This window comes from Rhinolophus sinicus, linkage group LG06 (genome assembly GCF_036562045.2).
Source record: "Rhinolophus sinicus isolate RSC01 linkage group LG06, ASM3656204v1, whole genome shotgun sequence".
In the NCBI taxonomy this organism is placed as follows: Eukaryota; Metazoa; Chordata; class Mammalia; order Chiroptera; family Rhinolophidae; genus Rhinolophus; species Rhinolophus sinicus.
This window is the reverse complement of record NC_133756.1, coordinates 62,321,083-62,339,587: the sequence shown is the minus strand read 5'-3', so window position 1 is coordinate 62,339,587 and position 18,505 is coordinate 62,321,083. Positions and strand designations below refer to the sequence as shown.

Here is an 18,505-nt window from a genome sequence, read left to right as displayed (position 1 = left end):
ATGCTGAATATTAAAAAAAAACACTGTTTCATGGCCTGCTTTCTAATATTTAAAAATTATCTCACACAGTCCCTTTTAAACCTGTACTTTACTTAAGCAATGAAGAGAGGGTGTTCACAATTTCACTTGCTGGCGCTTGTGTGCATGCAAAATGCTTTATTTTTTCTTCAATAGGATTTTTAAAACATTTTCCAAAAAACTTTAGATTTCTTATTTCTCACTATCTCCCACTGGCAATTCAAACTTACAGAAACTCCTGACCTCCAAAGGCCAACCTCATGCAGAAGTCAGCAAAATAAAAAGCAGAATTTAACATTTTACACAAGAATATTTGCATTCCCATTAGCCTTTGCAAATGCAATATATCTCACCCTCTTGAGCTGCAAAAGTGCCATGGAAAGGGAAACAAAGTATATGCCTTGTTAATAGTAGGTTAACATACTTAAGTACTTTAAAGGGAAAAAATGGTGTGTGTGGGGGGGCAGACAACAGTGGGCACTACTGGTGGAAATGACAAAAGCAAACACTATCAGTGGTGGGTAAAACGTTCTGCTCACATTAAATATGTCATCCAAACCTCAAATATGGCAATTATTTTACTGCCTAATTGAATGTCTGTACTCTTGATAAAAAGAAGTTGCAAAACGCTGATATAAAAATAAATATATATGGGTTGCACTAAAGTGTGTATTGTCTACAAATGCTTTAAAGCTCTGCTGGTAGAAACCAGTGATTATATAACCTTTTACAATTACATCCTGATAAAACAGTCGAGGTCAAGTCACTACATACGAATTTGCAATTGAAATACAAGGAAATAGATTAACTCTCTGTTTAGGAAAAAAAGAGAGAGAAAATTTATGGTGAGAAATCTGTAACAACCTTCCCTCATAATTAGGGAGGAAACACAAATTTGTTGACTGTGGGGGCTAAAGTACTAATTTATGGTCCTCTGAAATAGAAGGCGGTGCCTGATAAACTTAGCTGTCTACGGTTACTTAGCTTGGCTGGGCCTTGAGCAATTAAAGCTAATGGTTCTCCCCAGCACACCCAAGCCTAGACCTTTTTTTTTTTTTTTTTCCTTCTGGCTCTGCCTCGCCGGTTGTCCCCACCACTGGCTCTTCGGGTCAAGGCAGGTTGGGGGTCCTTCCTTCAAGCTCTCTAGACCCCAGATAACTCTACTCAGTTCTTGTTGCCCGAGCTTCCGTGGCCCACCGCGTTTGGGAAGGGACTGGCCTCTCAGAGAACCGCCCCAGGCCTCGGGGCCCCCAGCTCCTCTGTCCAGGTTGCTGGCCCTGTCACCGTGTCGGAGCGCAAAGGACTCGCGTTTTCGATTTGGAAAGCAACGCAGCTTCTTCCTCGGGCGCAGTCCCGCCTGGGGCCGCGCGGAGCCCCTAGGATTTTGAAGGGTTAGAGCAGGCGACACTGAGAGCAAGGCCTTCAGCCGTCCCCAGCCCTACCCCAGCACGGGCTCCAGAGCCCAAGCCTAGCGGCCCAGCTCCGCGCCGCGCGGGGATAGAAGCAGCTGTTCTCAACAGCTGGGGGGCGGTGGCGCTGGGCGCCCCAGGTGCGGCCGTGGCCAATCGCAGGCGTCCGGCCCGCCCCCTCCCCAGCCGGGCGCCGACCCCCGGCCCGCGGGGGAAGGGAACAGAGAGAGGGAGAGCCATCCACGCCACTTGTCTTCCAGTTTCCGCGGCGGGAGGGACAGAACGGGAGCCGAAGCAGCGCGGGGTCCCACACCCCCGGCCCCGCCGCCGCGCCCCCCGCCCGCCCACCCACCTCCGCGCCGGGCTGCGCTCCCGGCCGACCCTACCCACGCCCCACTCGAGACACCTACCTAATTTCTACGAAAGAATAATCTACCTCTAAACGCACCCCATTCTTCGCTTGAGGACCACCCTCTCTTTTCATTTTTGGCCTCCCCGTCTGGTGAGTGGAAACCGCTTTTGCACATTCTATAGAATCGGATCTTAACCCAGACGATCCAGAGAATTTGTACCGTGACCGGCAGGGGGGAAGGGAGGAGAGAGGCAAGTCAAGTCTCCGTGGCTTCGGGCGACTTCGGCAGCCAAGCACCCGGCGTCTTCGGCCGCCCCCGGCCAACCGCCCCCGCCGCGCCGCCGCCCTCGCCCCCGGACTCGCCCTCCGCCCCGGGCGGCCGCGAAAGGGTGCAGGAGACGCGGAGCCGGAGGAGGAGGCGCAGCCGCAGCCGCAGCCGGAGCCCAAGCCGCGGGGCGGGCGCGAAGATGCACACGACTCAGAAGGACACGACGTACACCAAGATCTTTGTCGGGGGGCTGCCCTACCACACCACCGACGCCAGCCTGCGCAAGTACTTCGAGGTTTTCGGCGAGATCGAGGAGGCGGTGGTCATCACCGACCGGCAGACTGGCAAGTCCCGGGGCTATGGATTTGTAAGTTGCGCGGATGCGGGGTGGGCTGGAGGGGGGAGCGGGATGGGGGGCGACCAAGAACCCGCAGGGAAACAGGACTGCGGGGGTGGGATGGACAGTGGCGCTTAGCCCTGAGGGTCGGAGTTTGGGGCTAGGCGTGACCGTGCGAGGAACCCCGCGGGCGTGAGCTGCGCTGCCCCTTCGCTCCGGGCTGAACTGAAAGTTTGCGCGCAGCGGAGCTTGGAAGGAAGGGCCGGCTCCTGCATCCGGGGGTGCAGACTACACCTAGCGCTGTGCGGAGTCGGGGGACAGGAGGAGCAGAAGTGGAAGGAGAGAACTGTAACGACTGCTGGATTTAGGGGTTCGGAGGGTTGGGACCGAGGGGCCGCAATCCCACAGTATTGCATTCCCGGTTGAAGGCCGGTCATTAAACGCGCTGTTGCTTTGTAAAAATGCGTGTGTCTTCTGGCGTTTAGGCTGGGGTGGGAGGGGAAACCCCAGGAGGTCTGGGACTCTTCTTATGCCAGCCTCCCCCTCTCCCTTTTTCTAAATTGCAAAGGTGGGTTTTTTAAAATGATGATCCTGTGGCCCTTTGCCGAACCGAAAGAAAGCATGCTAAGCTTCCTGGAGATTTAGCGTGCAAGTTCAGCTGCCCGAGAGCAGGGAGCCTCAGAGTAGGACAATAGCTATTGTCATTGGGGAGTGTTAGAGGGTGTTTGGGAGCATCGACGGATGGGAGGCTGGACTTTGAAGCAAACAGTGCCTCTCAGGCAGGGTACAGATCTGGGGGGCGTTTGCAGGAGGAGTTCTAAGACAGAATTCAGGCTTCCAGATTTTTGCTAGGCCCTACTAGCACCCTTAAGACTTGGGAGAGTGTGTGTGTGTGTGTGTGTGTGTGTGTGTGTGTGTGTAGGGTGTGTGTGTGTGTTTCTTCCTTACTGCTTTTTGCTTTTCTTTTTGGATGGGGGAATCAAAGAATAAGTTCCAGGAAAGGGTGGGGGGTAGAAGAAAGAACAAAAAGGAAAAAAGTTTAAGAACTCTCCCCTCCCCCTTAGTTTTATCATAAATGACTTTTCCAGTGCTATTCTGGTTTCTTTCAAGGGGTGATTTAGAGCTTTGTATGTATGTCTGTGTGTGTATGTTGCTAAGGTCACCATGGCCGACCGAGCTGCTGCGGAAAGGGCCTGCAAGGACCCCAACCCCATCATTGATGGCAGGAAGGCCAACGTGAATCTGGCATACTTGGGAGCAAAACCAAGGATCATGCAACCAGGTGAGAAGCAGGGGTCTCTCCCTACCTCCCCTTTCCACTAGAGAGCCCCACTTCTGAATAGAGTGAATCCCTGATTCAGAAGACATTGGTCCAGGACAACGCGTAGATGCATTTAGTAAAGTTGAACCATGACTGGTTATTCTACCAAGGCATTGAAGATAAATAAATGAGAACTGTAAACACTCCTTTCAGGTCTTGAAATAAACCTGTGTGCAAAAATAGTTCTTGGGGATCTGGATAGTTTGTACACACCCCGACTTAGGCTTGACTCACCTGTTTCCTATGACATACAGTCATAATTCACTCTCCATTTTCCAATTTTTAGCCATTTGGAGATAACTCACATGTGGATTATATGGGCCAAATTTGTCGACTCCAACTGGTTATACTTCCTAATTTAGTGTTGTCTCTCTTTTTGTCACCTGTTGCGCTGTGCTCAGAGCAGGCACTCAGACTTGAACAGTGATCCAAGAGAAGCCTAAGGGTTAGTGTTGGGGTGTCTGGATGATAAATGTTTAACATAAAATCACAGAATATTAGTAATTAAAGAAAACAGAGCCATTTCACATACTCCAGGACCCTCACGTTACAGGTGAAGAAACGTGCTTAGAGATGAGAAATGGTTTACTCCAAAGTCAGTAAGCTATTAATCATCAAAGGGAGCACAATTTTGTCTATGTGAAAATATGACCTTTTGTATTACTTAAAACACTGCCCTTTGCATTAGTACAAATAATTGAGAGTTGGCTATTGAACAAGCGTTATCTTATCTTGGGTCAGCAACTTGGATTAAATCATGTACTCTTCACTCTTAAATCTTTCCATCTGAAATTTTGGGAAGAGATTGACACTTCCATCCAAACAGATTTACTAGGAAACTAGGTTGTCAAGAAAGTGAGTGCATGTGCAAATATCCATTAACATTAAAAAACATGTATTTGTCTAATACATTGTGTGTATACTATCCAGAAAAAAAGGAAGGGAGAAATTGTTTATGTGAATTTTCATACTGCAATCTGTAAAATCCATAATGTTCCAAAGCATTGTCCAAAGCATTCCAGAATGTTCCAAATTACAAAGCTCATGATTTTTATAGCTCATGATTCAGAATTGTAGGAATATTTGTGACATGTAACTTCATTATCAAGTCCTATTGTTCTTGGTTTCATTCCATGAGAATTTTTCTTTTCCTGGTCTAATTTTCTAAGGTCTTATTGTATGTCTGTCAACTAAACTTTGATAATTGTTAGTTTCCATGTGTAGCCTATTAAAATTTTTATTTGGATCAACAATAACATTAATAAAAGTGACTTTTTAAAAAATATATATTTTCCCTAAAGTATCAAAAGAATAGTTATTTTTTTCTAAGTGATAGTTGTGATTACACTTTATCGTAGGAGTTATAAATGCCTAACCATGCACAAATAGAGAATGTGGTATGTTTTGTTGTTAGGTTTTGCCTTTGGTGTTCAACAACTTCATCCAGCCCTTATACAAAGACCTTTTGGGTAAGTCAATTAATCAGGCCCTCCTAAGTTTCAATATGGCTATCATTTGTTAACCTGCTTCTTTGTTATGTACAGACAAGACCATCATGTCACAGAATGTTCCTGATTATACCTATTTATATATGATTGTGTATTTTTAATGCTGATAATATAAATATTTTTAGATGAGTCAAGTTATCTGACCAAGTATGCAGCCTCCAAACCAGACAAATTTTGAGCTTATGATTAACAAAACAAAACAAAACAAAACAAAACAAAATACCAGGTATGACTTGTGTACAAGACAATTGTGTCCCAACACCATTACTACTGTTCAACTTGACTCAATTTTATTTATCTCTTTCTAACCTGACAGGGCTCCTATACAGTTAAGCTAACTGATCAGAAGGATACGATGATAAGAGGTGGAATAGTTCTGTTTGGAATTAAACTCTGTAACCAGTAGACTCAGACACACAAGCTCAGATGGTGATTAACGATGCATGGATGTTGGTGTTGTTTTATTTTTCACAATAGTCAATAGACCTCCGTGTGCTTTATTTTATTTATTACAGTAATGAAGTGGTGTTGATAGCTAAACTGTGTGCTTTTTACTTAATTGAAAAGAGCTGTAGTGAAAGTGTTTTCTTTTCCTCGGGGGAAGGGGCTCTTTGTGTTTTGGTTTTGGTGGTGTTGAGGAGTGTTGACTTTTGACTTTGCCATGGGAAGCAAAGGGCCTCTTTTTTTTTTTTTCTTTCTTTCCCCCCTTGCTTTTAAGCTGTAGCCTGTGACTTCTATTTAACCATACTTTTGTAGTGAGTGCTAAATTGTGTGATTTCCCTCTGTAAGACTACAGATACATTGCTTGCATGTCCTAAGTTTCTGTTTTACTGGGGAATTTTCTGGGAATGGGGTTCTTTCTTTTGCAATGTGTATCCACTTTTAGGCCTTCTAATTTAAAGGTTCAACAACTCTCATCAGATTTCATTAACACTAGCCAATTTTTTGAGTAGAGTAGCACTAACTTTCACCTTTTAGACCTAACTCAGGTGAACAGCCTGCTCATATTTGTGTTGTCTCTGGATTCTGTGATTACCAGCTTTCCTTATTTGAGCTCCCTTATTTTCTTTCCATTCAGACATGATATGGGTGGGAGATCCCCTACCACCTAAATTTATTCTGAGCGCTTAAGAGTCTGTTTTGGCTGTATTCTACGTGATCAACATTGCTATAACTCTAATGCCAGAGATTTAAACTTCCTTTTCAAATATTCTAACTGTTCAAGAAACGTTTTTTATCCTCAGTGATAATTTCTTCCTTAGCTTAGCACTTAAACATCTACATGTGTAAGCTGGAAGATTAGATTCTATCTATATAGTTAGCTATCTACCTTATGTATCTCTAAGAATAGACCCCCCCAAAAATAATAATATTTTGACTTGTGAAGAGTCAAGTTATATCGTCCATGAATACCTTCTTATAAAGCTCCCTTTAACATATCGATACCTCACTCTTACTGCCAACTGTTACTTTTTTTAAACCATAAAAGAGTCTTCTGTCTAATATGATTAAAAGACCTTCATATATCCATAGCTATTTATTAATGCTTCGTCCAAATCATCCTGGATACTGACAGCAATTAGTGGGTTGATGAGTCCAATTACTCCTGGGAGTCCCCCTCTCATTGGTCTACACTATGTTTAAGGAGGGACTGGGGAGGACAACATACATCTTAAGAAGTGATGGTGAACTTAGTCATGATTTCACACTAATATTCTTGAAACAGATAAACAACTAAATTGATCAACAGATATTAGGATTGTTTATTTTTCTCTGTGACACAGAAGACATTGCACTTTAGTCTGAGAAGCAAAACTAACGTAAACCAATCAGGAACTTTATTGCCAAATTACTTGGTATTGTTTTCAATACAACAAGAATTCAGAATAACAAGAAAGTAGGCAAGTTGGAGGAGATGAACTAGGCTTTGTGGGGATTTGAACTAGATTTGAACTGTATCCTGGACAGGTAAAAGGAGCAATGGACATGTCTGAAGGGCACAGGATGAGGTGAGCATAAGCAAAGACACAGAGGAGAAAAGACTCAGTAAATAAAGAATGTTTATGGAGGATCTTGAGAGCTAGACATAGAAATCTGGACTAGTTGTCATAGTCCTTTTAGATCCTTGAGAAAGAAAGTAGCATGAGGAAAATAAGAACAACCAGAGTAAACTGTGTCATATGAAAAATTTAAATCAAGCGTGTTTTGATAGTAACCTTTCGTTTTTCACCCCTTTTAATATTAGCTGTCTTTATAAAGGATAGTGATTATTACTTTTGCATAAATTGTTTGAACTTGAGATTCTTATTAAAACTTGATAGCTTTCCAGATGAATCAAGCAAGCCTTCTCTTTCTTTTTTAAGGGGTTCTCAACACTGCTCTAATTCCCAGAGTCTGTACCTAACAAATCACACCTGGTCATCCTAAATTCTATTTGAATGCCACATGTTCTTATTTTAGGCCTGGAAAGAAGCTTAAGAATTTTTTATTTTACTTGACTTGGTTGAAATTCTAGTAACTGAACTTTTTTTTTTTTTTTTTTAAATATGGCCCCAAATTACTCTGGGCCTTTAAAGAGAAAATCTTGGCCTGAAGGAATTTCTGATATAACACATGGGAAGATGTATAGAATCTTGTGGATTTGCTGAACAATATCTTATACATTTTTTTGTTTGAAAGAAGCAATTTTTTATTGAAACCTTGGAGAAGAGAGACTGTGGATATGTGAGTAGAAAAGTCTAGGCTAGTTTAGATCGGGTTGAAATACACGTAAACATTTACATAGTACACGTTTAAGTGCTAAGTTTTACGCTAGTTGTGTTAACACTGTACAAGGTATTATACTGTCCACTAAAAAGGGGAAGGAGAGACAGTAAATAACAAACTGAACATCTGTTACATCTTCGTACTGATAAGGGAGTTAAATAAATGATATAATTTAATTCTCACAGTAATTATTTGATGAAGGCACTGTTAAAGACCTATCCACGGGTGATAAAACTGAGATGCAGAGAAGTGAATTAACATCCTACAGGGCTAGTAAGCAATAGGGTTTGGTTCTAGGTTCATAATCATGGTTTGCCTGACCTCAAAAGACATGTTCTTTCTTCTCTGTCAAGCTGTAGCCAATAAGACACAACCCCATTCTCTCTTGTAATCTAACAAGAAAGCAGATAAGCACCTGGAAGGGCTGGTTGTTCATCTTCAGATAGAGGAGAGAGACATCAGGTTGGTGGGATCCAGGAAGTCTTCAAGAAGGAGGTAGAAACTGACCTAGATGTTAAAGAATGGTGGAGGATAAGGAACTCTTGTATTGAGTACTTACTATATTTGGCATTGTAGGCGCTTCACATAATTTTATTTAATGCACAGCAATTCAGGGTTGGAAATATTAGGTTCATTTGACATATGAGAAATTTGTGAGACTAAAAGGTGAAGCACATTCCTGCAGGCTCTACATATTGAGAGTGTGAGAGCTAGGGTGGATTGGATTTGGATTTCAACAGAGAGAGATGGAGTGAGGGTTGGCATTGCTGGCAAAGGGGTGGCAGGAGCAAAGGTGAGGACCTAGGAATGTGTGGTATGTCCCAGAAACAGTGAAAAGCCCAGATGGCCTGGGTTCAAGGAAAGGTGGAAAGTATTACTGGAAGAAGTATTTCGGAGCCAGAAGCATAAAAGTCCTAGCATACCAAAATTTAAGAAATTTGTACTTAGTTTAGCATGCTATTAGGGCCATAGATGACTTTGAGCAAGTAAATGAGATGAAGACGTTGTCTGCAGCTTTGTGATACATTGGAAGAGAAAACCAGTTAGGATGTCAAAAGTCACAGATAGATGACAGAGGGACCTTCAGAGATAGGAAGAAAAGGAAAACATAGTAAATTTTTTTTGAAAATTATCCGAAGTATCTTTTTTCTTGGGTTTTTGTAATTGTTAGATGTGTACATTCCATGATTAATTGAGGGAAAGGATGTTGATAGATACCTAGTAGGAAAGAGATTTCCAAATTGCCTTAATGGGTTCCTTAGGCTATTAAAAGAACTCCTAACAGGAATTGTTTGAGAAGTGCCACCTTACACTTTAGTCCAATTCTGCCCTCCTTCCTGAACTGAGATATTTTAGGCTCTCCATGATCGTCTGGGATCTCCTTTCTCTAAGCCTTAAAGGACTCCAGGGTTTCATTTGTCTTCCAGATGTCTTCCTAACTCTTACCAGACTTCATGTAAGATTCTGATGTTCCAAGGAGCTTTATACTCTCATAGGTCGGCACTATCAAATGAAAACTAAATAAATGTATCAAATGTAAAATAAATGCAGAGACAAGAGTCCTGTAAGCAACCCTGCCTATCTTTTGATGCATTCTTTATACACATACACACAATTTTATCCTGCCCTTTTGTAGGCTAAACTTACTTTCTCAGTTAACACCTTTATTCAAAGATACAAACCTAGCAACCATCATGTTGTCTTTAAAACGTTGGGAGTACAGGGGTTAATGTTTCCATATCAGTGAGATTCATACTGGCTGGCCTTTGCAGCTGATAGATGTTTTACTTTGGCCTTATAAAGACATTTTACCCGCTGGAAACCCTTGTCGCATGACAGGATCAAAAATAGCCCGGCTGCAGCCTCTGCTGTCCATCACCACATGTAAACTGGCGTGAGTGTCGGCTCTCTTAACCATGTCCACACATTGTGGACACAGCGGCCTCCAGGGACAGTGTTTCATAAAGCCACACCTGTCGCTGTGAGTGAACCAGTCACCTGACCTGCAGAAAAGTTTTGAGTGTGTGCATGACCGTGCGTCTGGTTTCTGACAAGCAATTAAGAACATCGCTGAGTGTCCTGAGAAACCCTTGATGACGTGGTTTCTCCTGGCACTGGGAAAGATCTACAAGTCTAGTAAAATGGTGTGTATTTTTATCATTGGGGTCAAAGTTCACTGCCCTCTGTGATAAATCCATCTTTTCCATGAATGTTCGTTAATGAGTGTTTTCAGTAAAACTCTGAAAAGGCAAAGCAAAATCTATGTTTTTTGAGTAACTAAATGTGAAGTGTTCTGTTTTGAGTTCTTTAAAATATGATTGTTATTTGTACTTCTTATGAGTTGGCTTTGCCAACAACCAGATGGCATTATAGTGTCATATTTTTGGAAATATAGAGGGTTTTGTTGGAGATTATTTTAAAGAAAGAGTAACTAAATCAGATATTCATGGTAGTGTTTTAAATGGGCAGTAATGAATCACAAGAGTGAGAGCTAAGATGCATGGGGTTTTAAAAATACCTCTTGTGATTTACCTTTTAACAAAATTAATGTTTAAGTCATTGAAGTATGTCTTGTATGTGATCTCTGAATGTATAATTTTAAAAGGTACTTGATTGTGTGTCACTTTCTTGAACTTTTGCAGGATAATACATAATAATAGAATGAATTTGGATAAAATATCTACTCATAGCACAGATTTAAAACAGATATGCTAATAAATCTATTTCTGTTGATTTGGAGCTTAAAACAAGAGTTAGTAGATGTGCAAAAAAAAAATGTTTCCTTGCTCATTACTATGTAAACCTTCTAAGTTTTATTAATTTTAGAAATATTTAGTTGTATTTCCCTGTCCCTAACTTTTCCCTCAACCTCATCATTTCCCCAAAACCCCTTCTGTCTGTCTTGCATAGAGATAAACAAGCTGGCTGACCTTCAGTTGCCTGATAGTCAAACAGGTTTGATTGACCCTTGTGTCCTTATGAATTTTATGGAGAAAAAGAAAGAAAGAAAGACAAAAAGTGTGCTGCACATCTCTTTGGGAGTCACTGCCATGAATGTTAATAGCATTTCTGTAGCTTCCCACAACAGCCTCTTGTGATAGAGTGAGCTGCACTACAGTTCGTTTGAGAAGTGTGATTCTGCTGTGTTTACCACACTTGTGAACTTTTAAACTCTTTTATTTTGTCGCCTGCTTCTTTTTTTATTATTATTTTTAATAAGGGTGACTGAGGTTGCAGAGAGATTAATGTGTGCTGAGTCTGCATAGCAATTTCAAGTAGGGTTGCCATGATAATAAACATACAGATTTTGTTGAAATTTATTTTAGTTTTGACAAACCAGCCATCAGCCCCACGGAATGGAATGCTCACGATTACCTCCTGAGTCCTGTATTCATGGCTAAGAATTTTTCTACTTGCTAAACAGTTTTGTTTTACGAACTCATTACAAAAGTTTCTGAAGTCTTAATCAATTAAGCATTTATTAAGTACCTCGTGTGCGTGGCCACCACGAACCGTAATTTAGTTTCCAGACTTTTGCTTAATGGTATTTATTGGTTCTAAATGATCATTTAAAAATTCTAGCAGGGAAGGATTCGTCATATTTTTTTGTTGAATTCCTTTGGGGGCACTCCCTGATTTTGGCTACTGCCAGAGTACTTTCACGGACCACTGGAAAGTAGATATTGTGGCAACCCTATGCTCATAATAACCACTAAATTTGAGTTTGTCTTATCTCTGAACAAGCAGTGCTACAGGTAGGAGGCAACTACTGCCTGACTTTGTTTTCCATTTCTCAACAGGATACCTGCCCACTATGTCTATCCGCAGGCTTTTGTGCAGCCTGGAGTGGTCATTCCACACGTCCAGCCGACTGCAGCTGCTGCCTCCACCACACCTTACATTGATTACACTGGAGCTGCGTACGCACAATACTCAGCGGCAGCTGCCGCCGCCGCCGCCGCCGCCGCCTATGACCAGTACCCCTACGCAGCCTCTCCAGCTGCTGCAGGATACGTCACCGCCGGGGGCTACGGCTACGCGGTGCAGCAGCCAATCACCGCAGCGGCACCTGGGACAGCTGCTGCGGCTGCTGCAGCTGCTGCTGCCGCGGCTGCGTTTGGCCAGTATCAGCCTCAGCAGCTGCAAACAGACCGAATGCAATAGACCAGCCACCTGATCAAAGTTGAATTGTTTTTTCTTTCCCTCCCAATTTCCCAAGTTTTAGTAGCTAATAAGAGTTAACATTGACTTAGCAGCTTTAAAAAAACAAAACAAAACAAAAAAAAACTATGCTATTGTGAAGCAGAATTATTTTTTTTATACTCCAGTAGTGTTCTAGATGAAAAAGAGGTGAGAGTGAGGGCAGTGGGCGCATTTTTGGAAATTAACCCCAAAGAGCCTGTGTAAATGAAAGGCCGCTAGAAAATGATGGCAGGAGTAACAGTGAAAGTTCACTTTTATAATGGGATTTTTATTTTTGCTCTTTTTATAGTATCAGGGAAGCAAACTGCCTTTTACAAGTTAGAAAATGCTATTTGAATCTAGTTGAACCAGGGAATACAGAGTGAGCAATATGTAGCTTGAATTACATTTAAAAGCAGATTTAAAAAACAAAATGGTGAAAGCACTGATTGTCATTTTTAACCATCGCTATGGCCTGTGGAACTTTTTCAAGTAAGATGGTCATGTTCTTATTCTCTCAAAAAATGGGCACCGAACAATCAATCTAGGAGCGTGGCAGTGGGTAAAATGGTGGACAGGCACCAAAGCTATTTTCTCATCTATCCTGTGGATGAGTGGGACTGTGGAACAAGTGATGTGGAATTAATGGGTGCAACAGCTGTACAGACAATCAATAACACAGTTCTGGAAAGAACACATCACTTGTGCTTGTTTGATGAGCTTGTCACATTCTAATCCCTCTCCCCATCCTGTTTCAATTTTGGGAAACTTGTATCTGCTGGTGTCAGCAATTCTGATTCTGAAATAGGATCAGGCTTTTACTACAACAGCCTTCTCTTTCTATTTATTGTGTCGACTCGTGGCTTATGATTAAAGGCAGGCAAAGTTTGCAGACGCTAAACCCTTAAGAACTGTCTTAAGGACATTTATTTTTTTTCCCTTTTGAAATAACTTTACACTTTTTAGTATCTATTTCAGAGTCCTATTTAAAACTATTTATTAGTGAATACAGTACACGAAACAACAAGGTTACTGAGATTACAGTTCTTCAGAGGTAATGATAATGTGGTTTATACTGTGCCTTAATAGTAATGCTATTTAAGATATTTATTTTTAAGTTTTACTATGCTGCACTCTAAAGAAAGGAACTTTAGATGTGACACTGTAAAATTATGTATTCATCTCATGGCATAAATTATTTAGTAGGTCTAGATGTAGCATATTAAATATTAACTTGTTCAACTAAAGATGTTGACTTGGATTTATTTAAATTCATATGTGCACTGTATAAGAGAGTACTCTTACATTAACACATTTTAGTTTATTTTAGTTTTTAGGTTTTTTTTAAAAACAGGATATATTGCTAGTTTCATGCTTCCTTCTCTGATTTTTGCTTGTGTAGATCTCATTTATTGGTACTTCATTAGTTAAACACTATTCTTACGTAGTTTGTGTAGTTTTTAAATGCTGCTTTACATTTTTCTTCTGAAACTGCAATACTTGCAATTTTTATTCTTAAACTAAATTGAATACTATTTTACACTGTATTGGATTTTTATACTTGAACAATTTCATACAAGGGAAGACAGGTTAGCATTTTTATGGACTTTCTCCATTATCACTGGATTTACTTTAAGTATTCCCATACTAGACAGTGTTATGTAATGTAGACATGACTCTCCTGTGCAAATTATTTATTCATTATGTATATTGCTTTATAACATTTCAGATCTTCTAATCTATTCACTTGTATTAAATATAATTTTTAAAAACTTCTGTTGCATTGATCTAATTTTGTCGTAAAGGTAGAATGATCTCGCCTTTTAACTAGAATTAATGGCCATGATTTACATGTAACATTTGCAGCTGTACAGAAGGCTTCTCAGACACCCTGTTTTTATACCTTTTAAATAAATTTCATTACCTCAGTAACTACTTTATATTGAGCAAATGAGATAGATCCTCCCCCAACAATGAACCCTGAAGGACTGTTCATGCTACTGATAATTGGTTAACTAAAGATTGCTTGAAAGGAGTGGGATACAGGGGCCCAGTTAACCTGAAGCTGGAGTAGCAGAGTGATGCTGGAGCCAGGGAAACAGAGACTTGGCGCTAGGCTCTACTACTTTCTAGAAGTGAGAATGGAGCAAGTTGCATTTTGTAATCCACTTTTTGGGTGAGGTTTTTATTGATTTCTCATCTATACTGTTGAGACAGTAATACCTGTCTCACATAATTATTTAAATATTAAATAGAGTATAGGAACTACTTGGCACAGAGCCAAATATGTAGTACGCTCTTGATAAATAATCACTGCTAGTAGTTGTTGTAATGTCCTATAGTGGAAGTTAACCAAAAAGGAAGTCACCCATTGGGATGTTTTCATTTTTAAATTTTTGTCTACAATGATGTGGCAGTATCTAATAAGGTGCGTATTAGAACGTCAAGTGAATGATTGTCATGTTGATTGTCTGAAAGTGCATATTTTATGTTAATTATGGAGTGGATTCTTGGTCTTACTAATCTCCAAATCCATGATACAGTATCTTCTATTAACGCCATTAGTTTTCAAAAATTATAAGCAGTGGAATGTTGTGATAACAGATTCCATCATGCTCTTTATTTTATGAAAACTAATCCTATTTAGAGCCATCTCAAACTGTAATTGCTTTTAATTTTCCAAAGAAAAATAGTTACCAGAGTATCCCTAGGGAGAGATACTATTGTAGCTCATGGTATTGGATCAGTAAAATAATTTCTAAGCTATTTAATTCAGTCAATGCATCAATGATTATTTTATTCCAAAGGACATGTTCTACATTTAACTTTTCAGATTTATGCAAGGTCACTTCTGTTCTCAATGAGCCATATATTGATTGCTCAACTTTAAAATGAAACATTATTTGATTTATCAATTAAAAAGAGGCCAGACAGTTCTGGGAAAAGCTTGTCAAAAATAGCCATACCCAGGCAAGCCAGAAGCTGTATATACCTTTCTTTGAGTATTCCCTGGTCTATGTAATATCAATATTAGCAGTTGTAGAGAAGGGAAGGTTTTTACTTTATAATGCTAAAGCATATATTTCTAAAAATAAACAAATAAATAAAAGTTCTAGTTACCTAACAAAGAGGGGAGAGTAGCCATGACATAATGTCTATATTGGTCAGGTAGGCTAGTTGTATTTGTAGAATTAGAAAAAGTAATGGGTCTGAGATCCAAAGAACTGGCTGAGTCCTTTACTTACCAGCAGGTTGGTGTTGAACCCCTCTACCCTGGTAAAATGTAAATTGATAGTACCCAACATAGTTGCTCTGTTTACCTCTCAGCTTGTACTGATTAAATGAATTTACTGATATGAGAGCATTTTAGAAATTCTAAAGTATTAGGCAAATGGAAATTATACTGAGGGACTATATGCAATATTAATTTGGAAATTACTCTCAATTGTCTCATATTAAGTGACCCTTTCTAAAAGAGGACAAAATTGTATCTCATGCTGTTGTCTTTATTCTGTTTCAACCAAGTAACAATGAAACTTACTGTACAACAAAGGCAGCACAAGTAACATTGGAAAATGGAGAGATTTCCCAGATAGGGGAAGGAAGAGGAGACAAGAAGATCATGGAATACATTTCTCTCACAGGGGAACTATATTTAGTTCCTTCCTCACTCCTGTCAAATATTGTTCTTCTTAATTCCCTCTGAGGCTTGAAAGCGTTCATTAAGATGGCAGCCTGTGGTTTGGAGGGGCAGAGGTGAAGAGGAACCAAAAAATAAAGAAATGCATTTTCATGCTTACTTTTGTCCTCTCTTCTCCTTTGAGAGTTCCAGGCTGTTTCCATGGAAATTCTAACTTGTTTTGCTTAAGCACTTGGCACAGAAGAGGTTTCATTTTGGGTATTTGTTCTGAGTTGAATTTTAGAAGTTCAATAATGATTTTAGCTAAGTCATTTAAATTCCAGGCTTTGAAATCTCAATCGTAAATCAAAATGAGAAATCAGTCAATACATGTATATGCACTACAGAAGCTTTAGATAAGAAAAATGAAATACGTTGATAGCTTTGGTGTCACAAATTAGTTCTGTTCAGCATTTGGTCATTCTAGACCAACTTCTTCAGAGAGAAAGTCTATAAAGTTCCTTTCTCTCCAGTCACTTGTCTCCTGGAAGCTGAATGCCATCACTTTTTTAAAATCCAAGATGCTACCACTAAACTATTCGTATACTTTAAGTCAATTGGAGGGTGTGCATTATTTTCCATTTTGCCACTCTTAGAGGTAATTCTGATTACGTTATAACAGGGATTGAGTGCCAATCGTTTTTTTTTCTGTTCATTTAATAGCTCAGATAATATGTTCATAAAAGGGCAAACATCTGAAGTTGACTTCCAAAATGAGTTTTAAATAGAAAAATACAGTTTTGCCAAGTAGAAAATTGTGTTTTAGCTCTTTTTTTGAACTATCAGATTGGTGCAAAAGTACTTGCGGTTTTTGCCATTATTTTTAACCTTTTAAATCGCAATTACTTTTGCACCAACCGAATATATTCATCTGACAGTCTCAACCAAGTATGAACTTGTTTACTTTCTAAATATCCTGACTTCTGGCTCTGTCACCTGTACTGCAGGGACCTCAGATGAGGCAAAAGAGATAACAGCAGATGCCTTTGGAGAGACTTAGGGTATGCATTTCCATTCTGCATTTGCTTTGTACATTTTGAAATTTCAGAAAGGAGGAGTGGGAAAGGATGTAGAACAAAATAATGAAGAAAAGAGGCACTAAAATCAAAAGCATCTCCTAAAAATAGGTGAAAGAAGATGCGATGACAGAGTGGCAGTCACATGGGCTAGATCATGTGAAACAAGTGCTTGCCACTAAGGGGGCCATGGAGGGAAGACAGAGAGGTGGTTTGCTGGGTGGCAGGAGACTTCATCTAGGGATAGGGAGAGGGGGAATCATTTAAAGGACAATAATTAGATATGTAGTTTTCTAGTTAAGACAACAGCTGAGTTTTTGAACTTGCAAAGGTTTAGACGTCTTAAACATGGAGTACATCCTTTGTAACTGAAAACATTTAGAAACAGACCATTGCGGTATCTCTGGTAAGACTATATAGAGCTTCATCATGGATCTTGGGCCTCCAGGAACATTGGCATTCTTTTACCTTATCTATCGTCATTTCCCATTTTAAGCAGACAAGCGAGTCAGAAGAGAGAGGGGAATGATTACAGAAAATGTATTTACTTTGCTATCCAGTATACTTTCCTTTAATGTATTAAAATGTCATTTGTGGCTGACAGACGAGCTCTTAATGTCAGTATTTGCACACGCTGTAGACTGCTTCTGTCTTGACACTTGTCGACTTCTGTTGATGTGCCTTTGGAAAAATAATGGAAAGTTTGCAAAGGGGTTTCAAGAGAATAGGCCTACATCACTAACCACATACCCTGTACCAAGTACTTGCGTTTAATCCTCATAACAACCTAAGGTAGGTAATAGTCCCTCATTTTTCAGCCAAAGAAAAGAGTGTAAAGGAAATGAACAGTCTTCCCAAAGTCACAGTGTCAGCATGGGGCAGAACTAGGATTTCAAGGTGGGGTGGCCTGAAACCAAATCCTGTATGCACATCACCTCACCATGCCGCTCCCCAACTCTCCTCTTTCTAGTGAACCATATGAGCTTCCCCTGGGATTCCTTAGACAGAGCCACTGGTTCTCTGTCCTCAGTCTCTTATTACATATGAGCAAACAACCACTGAATTGGAGGGAAAATTCCTGCACGTTGGTGTGAATTATTGGGAAGAATGGGGATAGACAATTTCAGGGGGGCTGAAGAAGCTTCCAGTGTTGCCTGGAATAAATTGGATTCACAATTGAATCCACTCTTTTGACCTTCAGCCTGACATCTAACTACTTTCTGTACCTGCTTATCGCTAGGGTACCATATTTTAAAAAAATCTAATGCCAATTTTCTACACTATGTCTACTTCCTCAATAATATTTTCAAAACACTCCATATGCTCTGTTATCGACCATGTTCAGCAACATACTTTGCATAAACCAATGCCCAATGGGAAGATAATACATTGGGAGAGTGTAATGGGGGCAGATGTGAAGTTAAAGCAATATTTTGAAGCCCCATAAGAGCTCAGAGGAGAATTTAAGTACAAAACCTCTGATCTTTTGCTGCTTTCCCTGCAGCACTTGCTTTCACTATTAAAGACATATTCCACGTCAAAAATCTATATTAGAAAAAGACTGTTGGTAATAATCAACACCCAATTGAACACTCTTTATTACCATCGTTTGTTTCTTTACTATAAATATCTAGATTTTTGGCTACCAT

The 18,505-nt window shown here is 40.2% G+C and overlaps 1 protein-coding gene across 2 annotated transcripts; it reads left to right on the top strand.

The window, feature by feature from the left end:
- The first annotated feature begins 1,038 nt into the window (after positions 1 to 1,038).
- Positions 1,039 to 13,933, top strand: RBM24 (RNA binding motif protein 24). 2 transcript variants are annotated; one of them, XM_019743005.2, is made up of 4 exons: positions 1,039 to 2,414; positions 3,543 to 3,666; positions 5,120 to 5,174; positions 11,780 to 13,933. In XM_019743005.2, the coding sequence occupies exons 1-4, from the start codon at positions 2,247 to 2,249 to the stop codon at positions 12,141 to 12,143; spliced, it is 711 nt and encodes a 236-aa protein (XP_019598564.1). In that variant the 5' UTR covers positions 1,039 to 2,246; the 3' UTR covers positions 12,144 to 13,933. The 2 variants fall into 2 exon arrangements, with proteins under 2 accessions (XP_019598564.1, XP_019598565.1); XM_019743006.2 differs by having other exon boundaries at positions 2,009 to 2,391.
- The last annotated feature ends 4,572 nt before the right edge of the window (positions 13,934 to 18,505 follow it).

Excerpts from the sequence above, each read along its gene's own strand:
- RBM24 (XM_019743005.2), top strand. The coding sequence starts at position 2,247 with ATGCACACGACTCAGAAGGACACGACGTACACCAAGATCTTTGTCGGG. Across the intron at positions 2,415-3,542 it reads AGTCCCGGGGCTATGGATTT|GTCACCATGGCCGACCGAGC; the intron begins GTAAGTTGCGCG and ends TATGTTGCTAAG. Across the intron at positions 5,175-11,779 it reads CTTATACAAAGACCTTTTGG|GATACCTGCCCACTATGTCT; the intron begins GTAAGTCAATTA and ends ATTTCTCAACAG.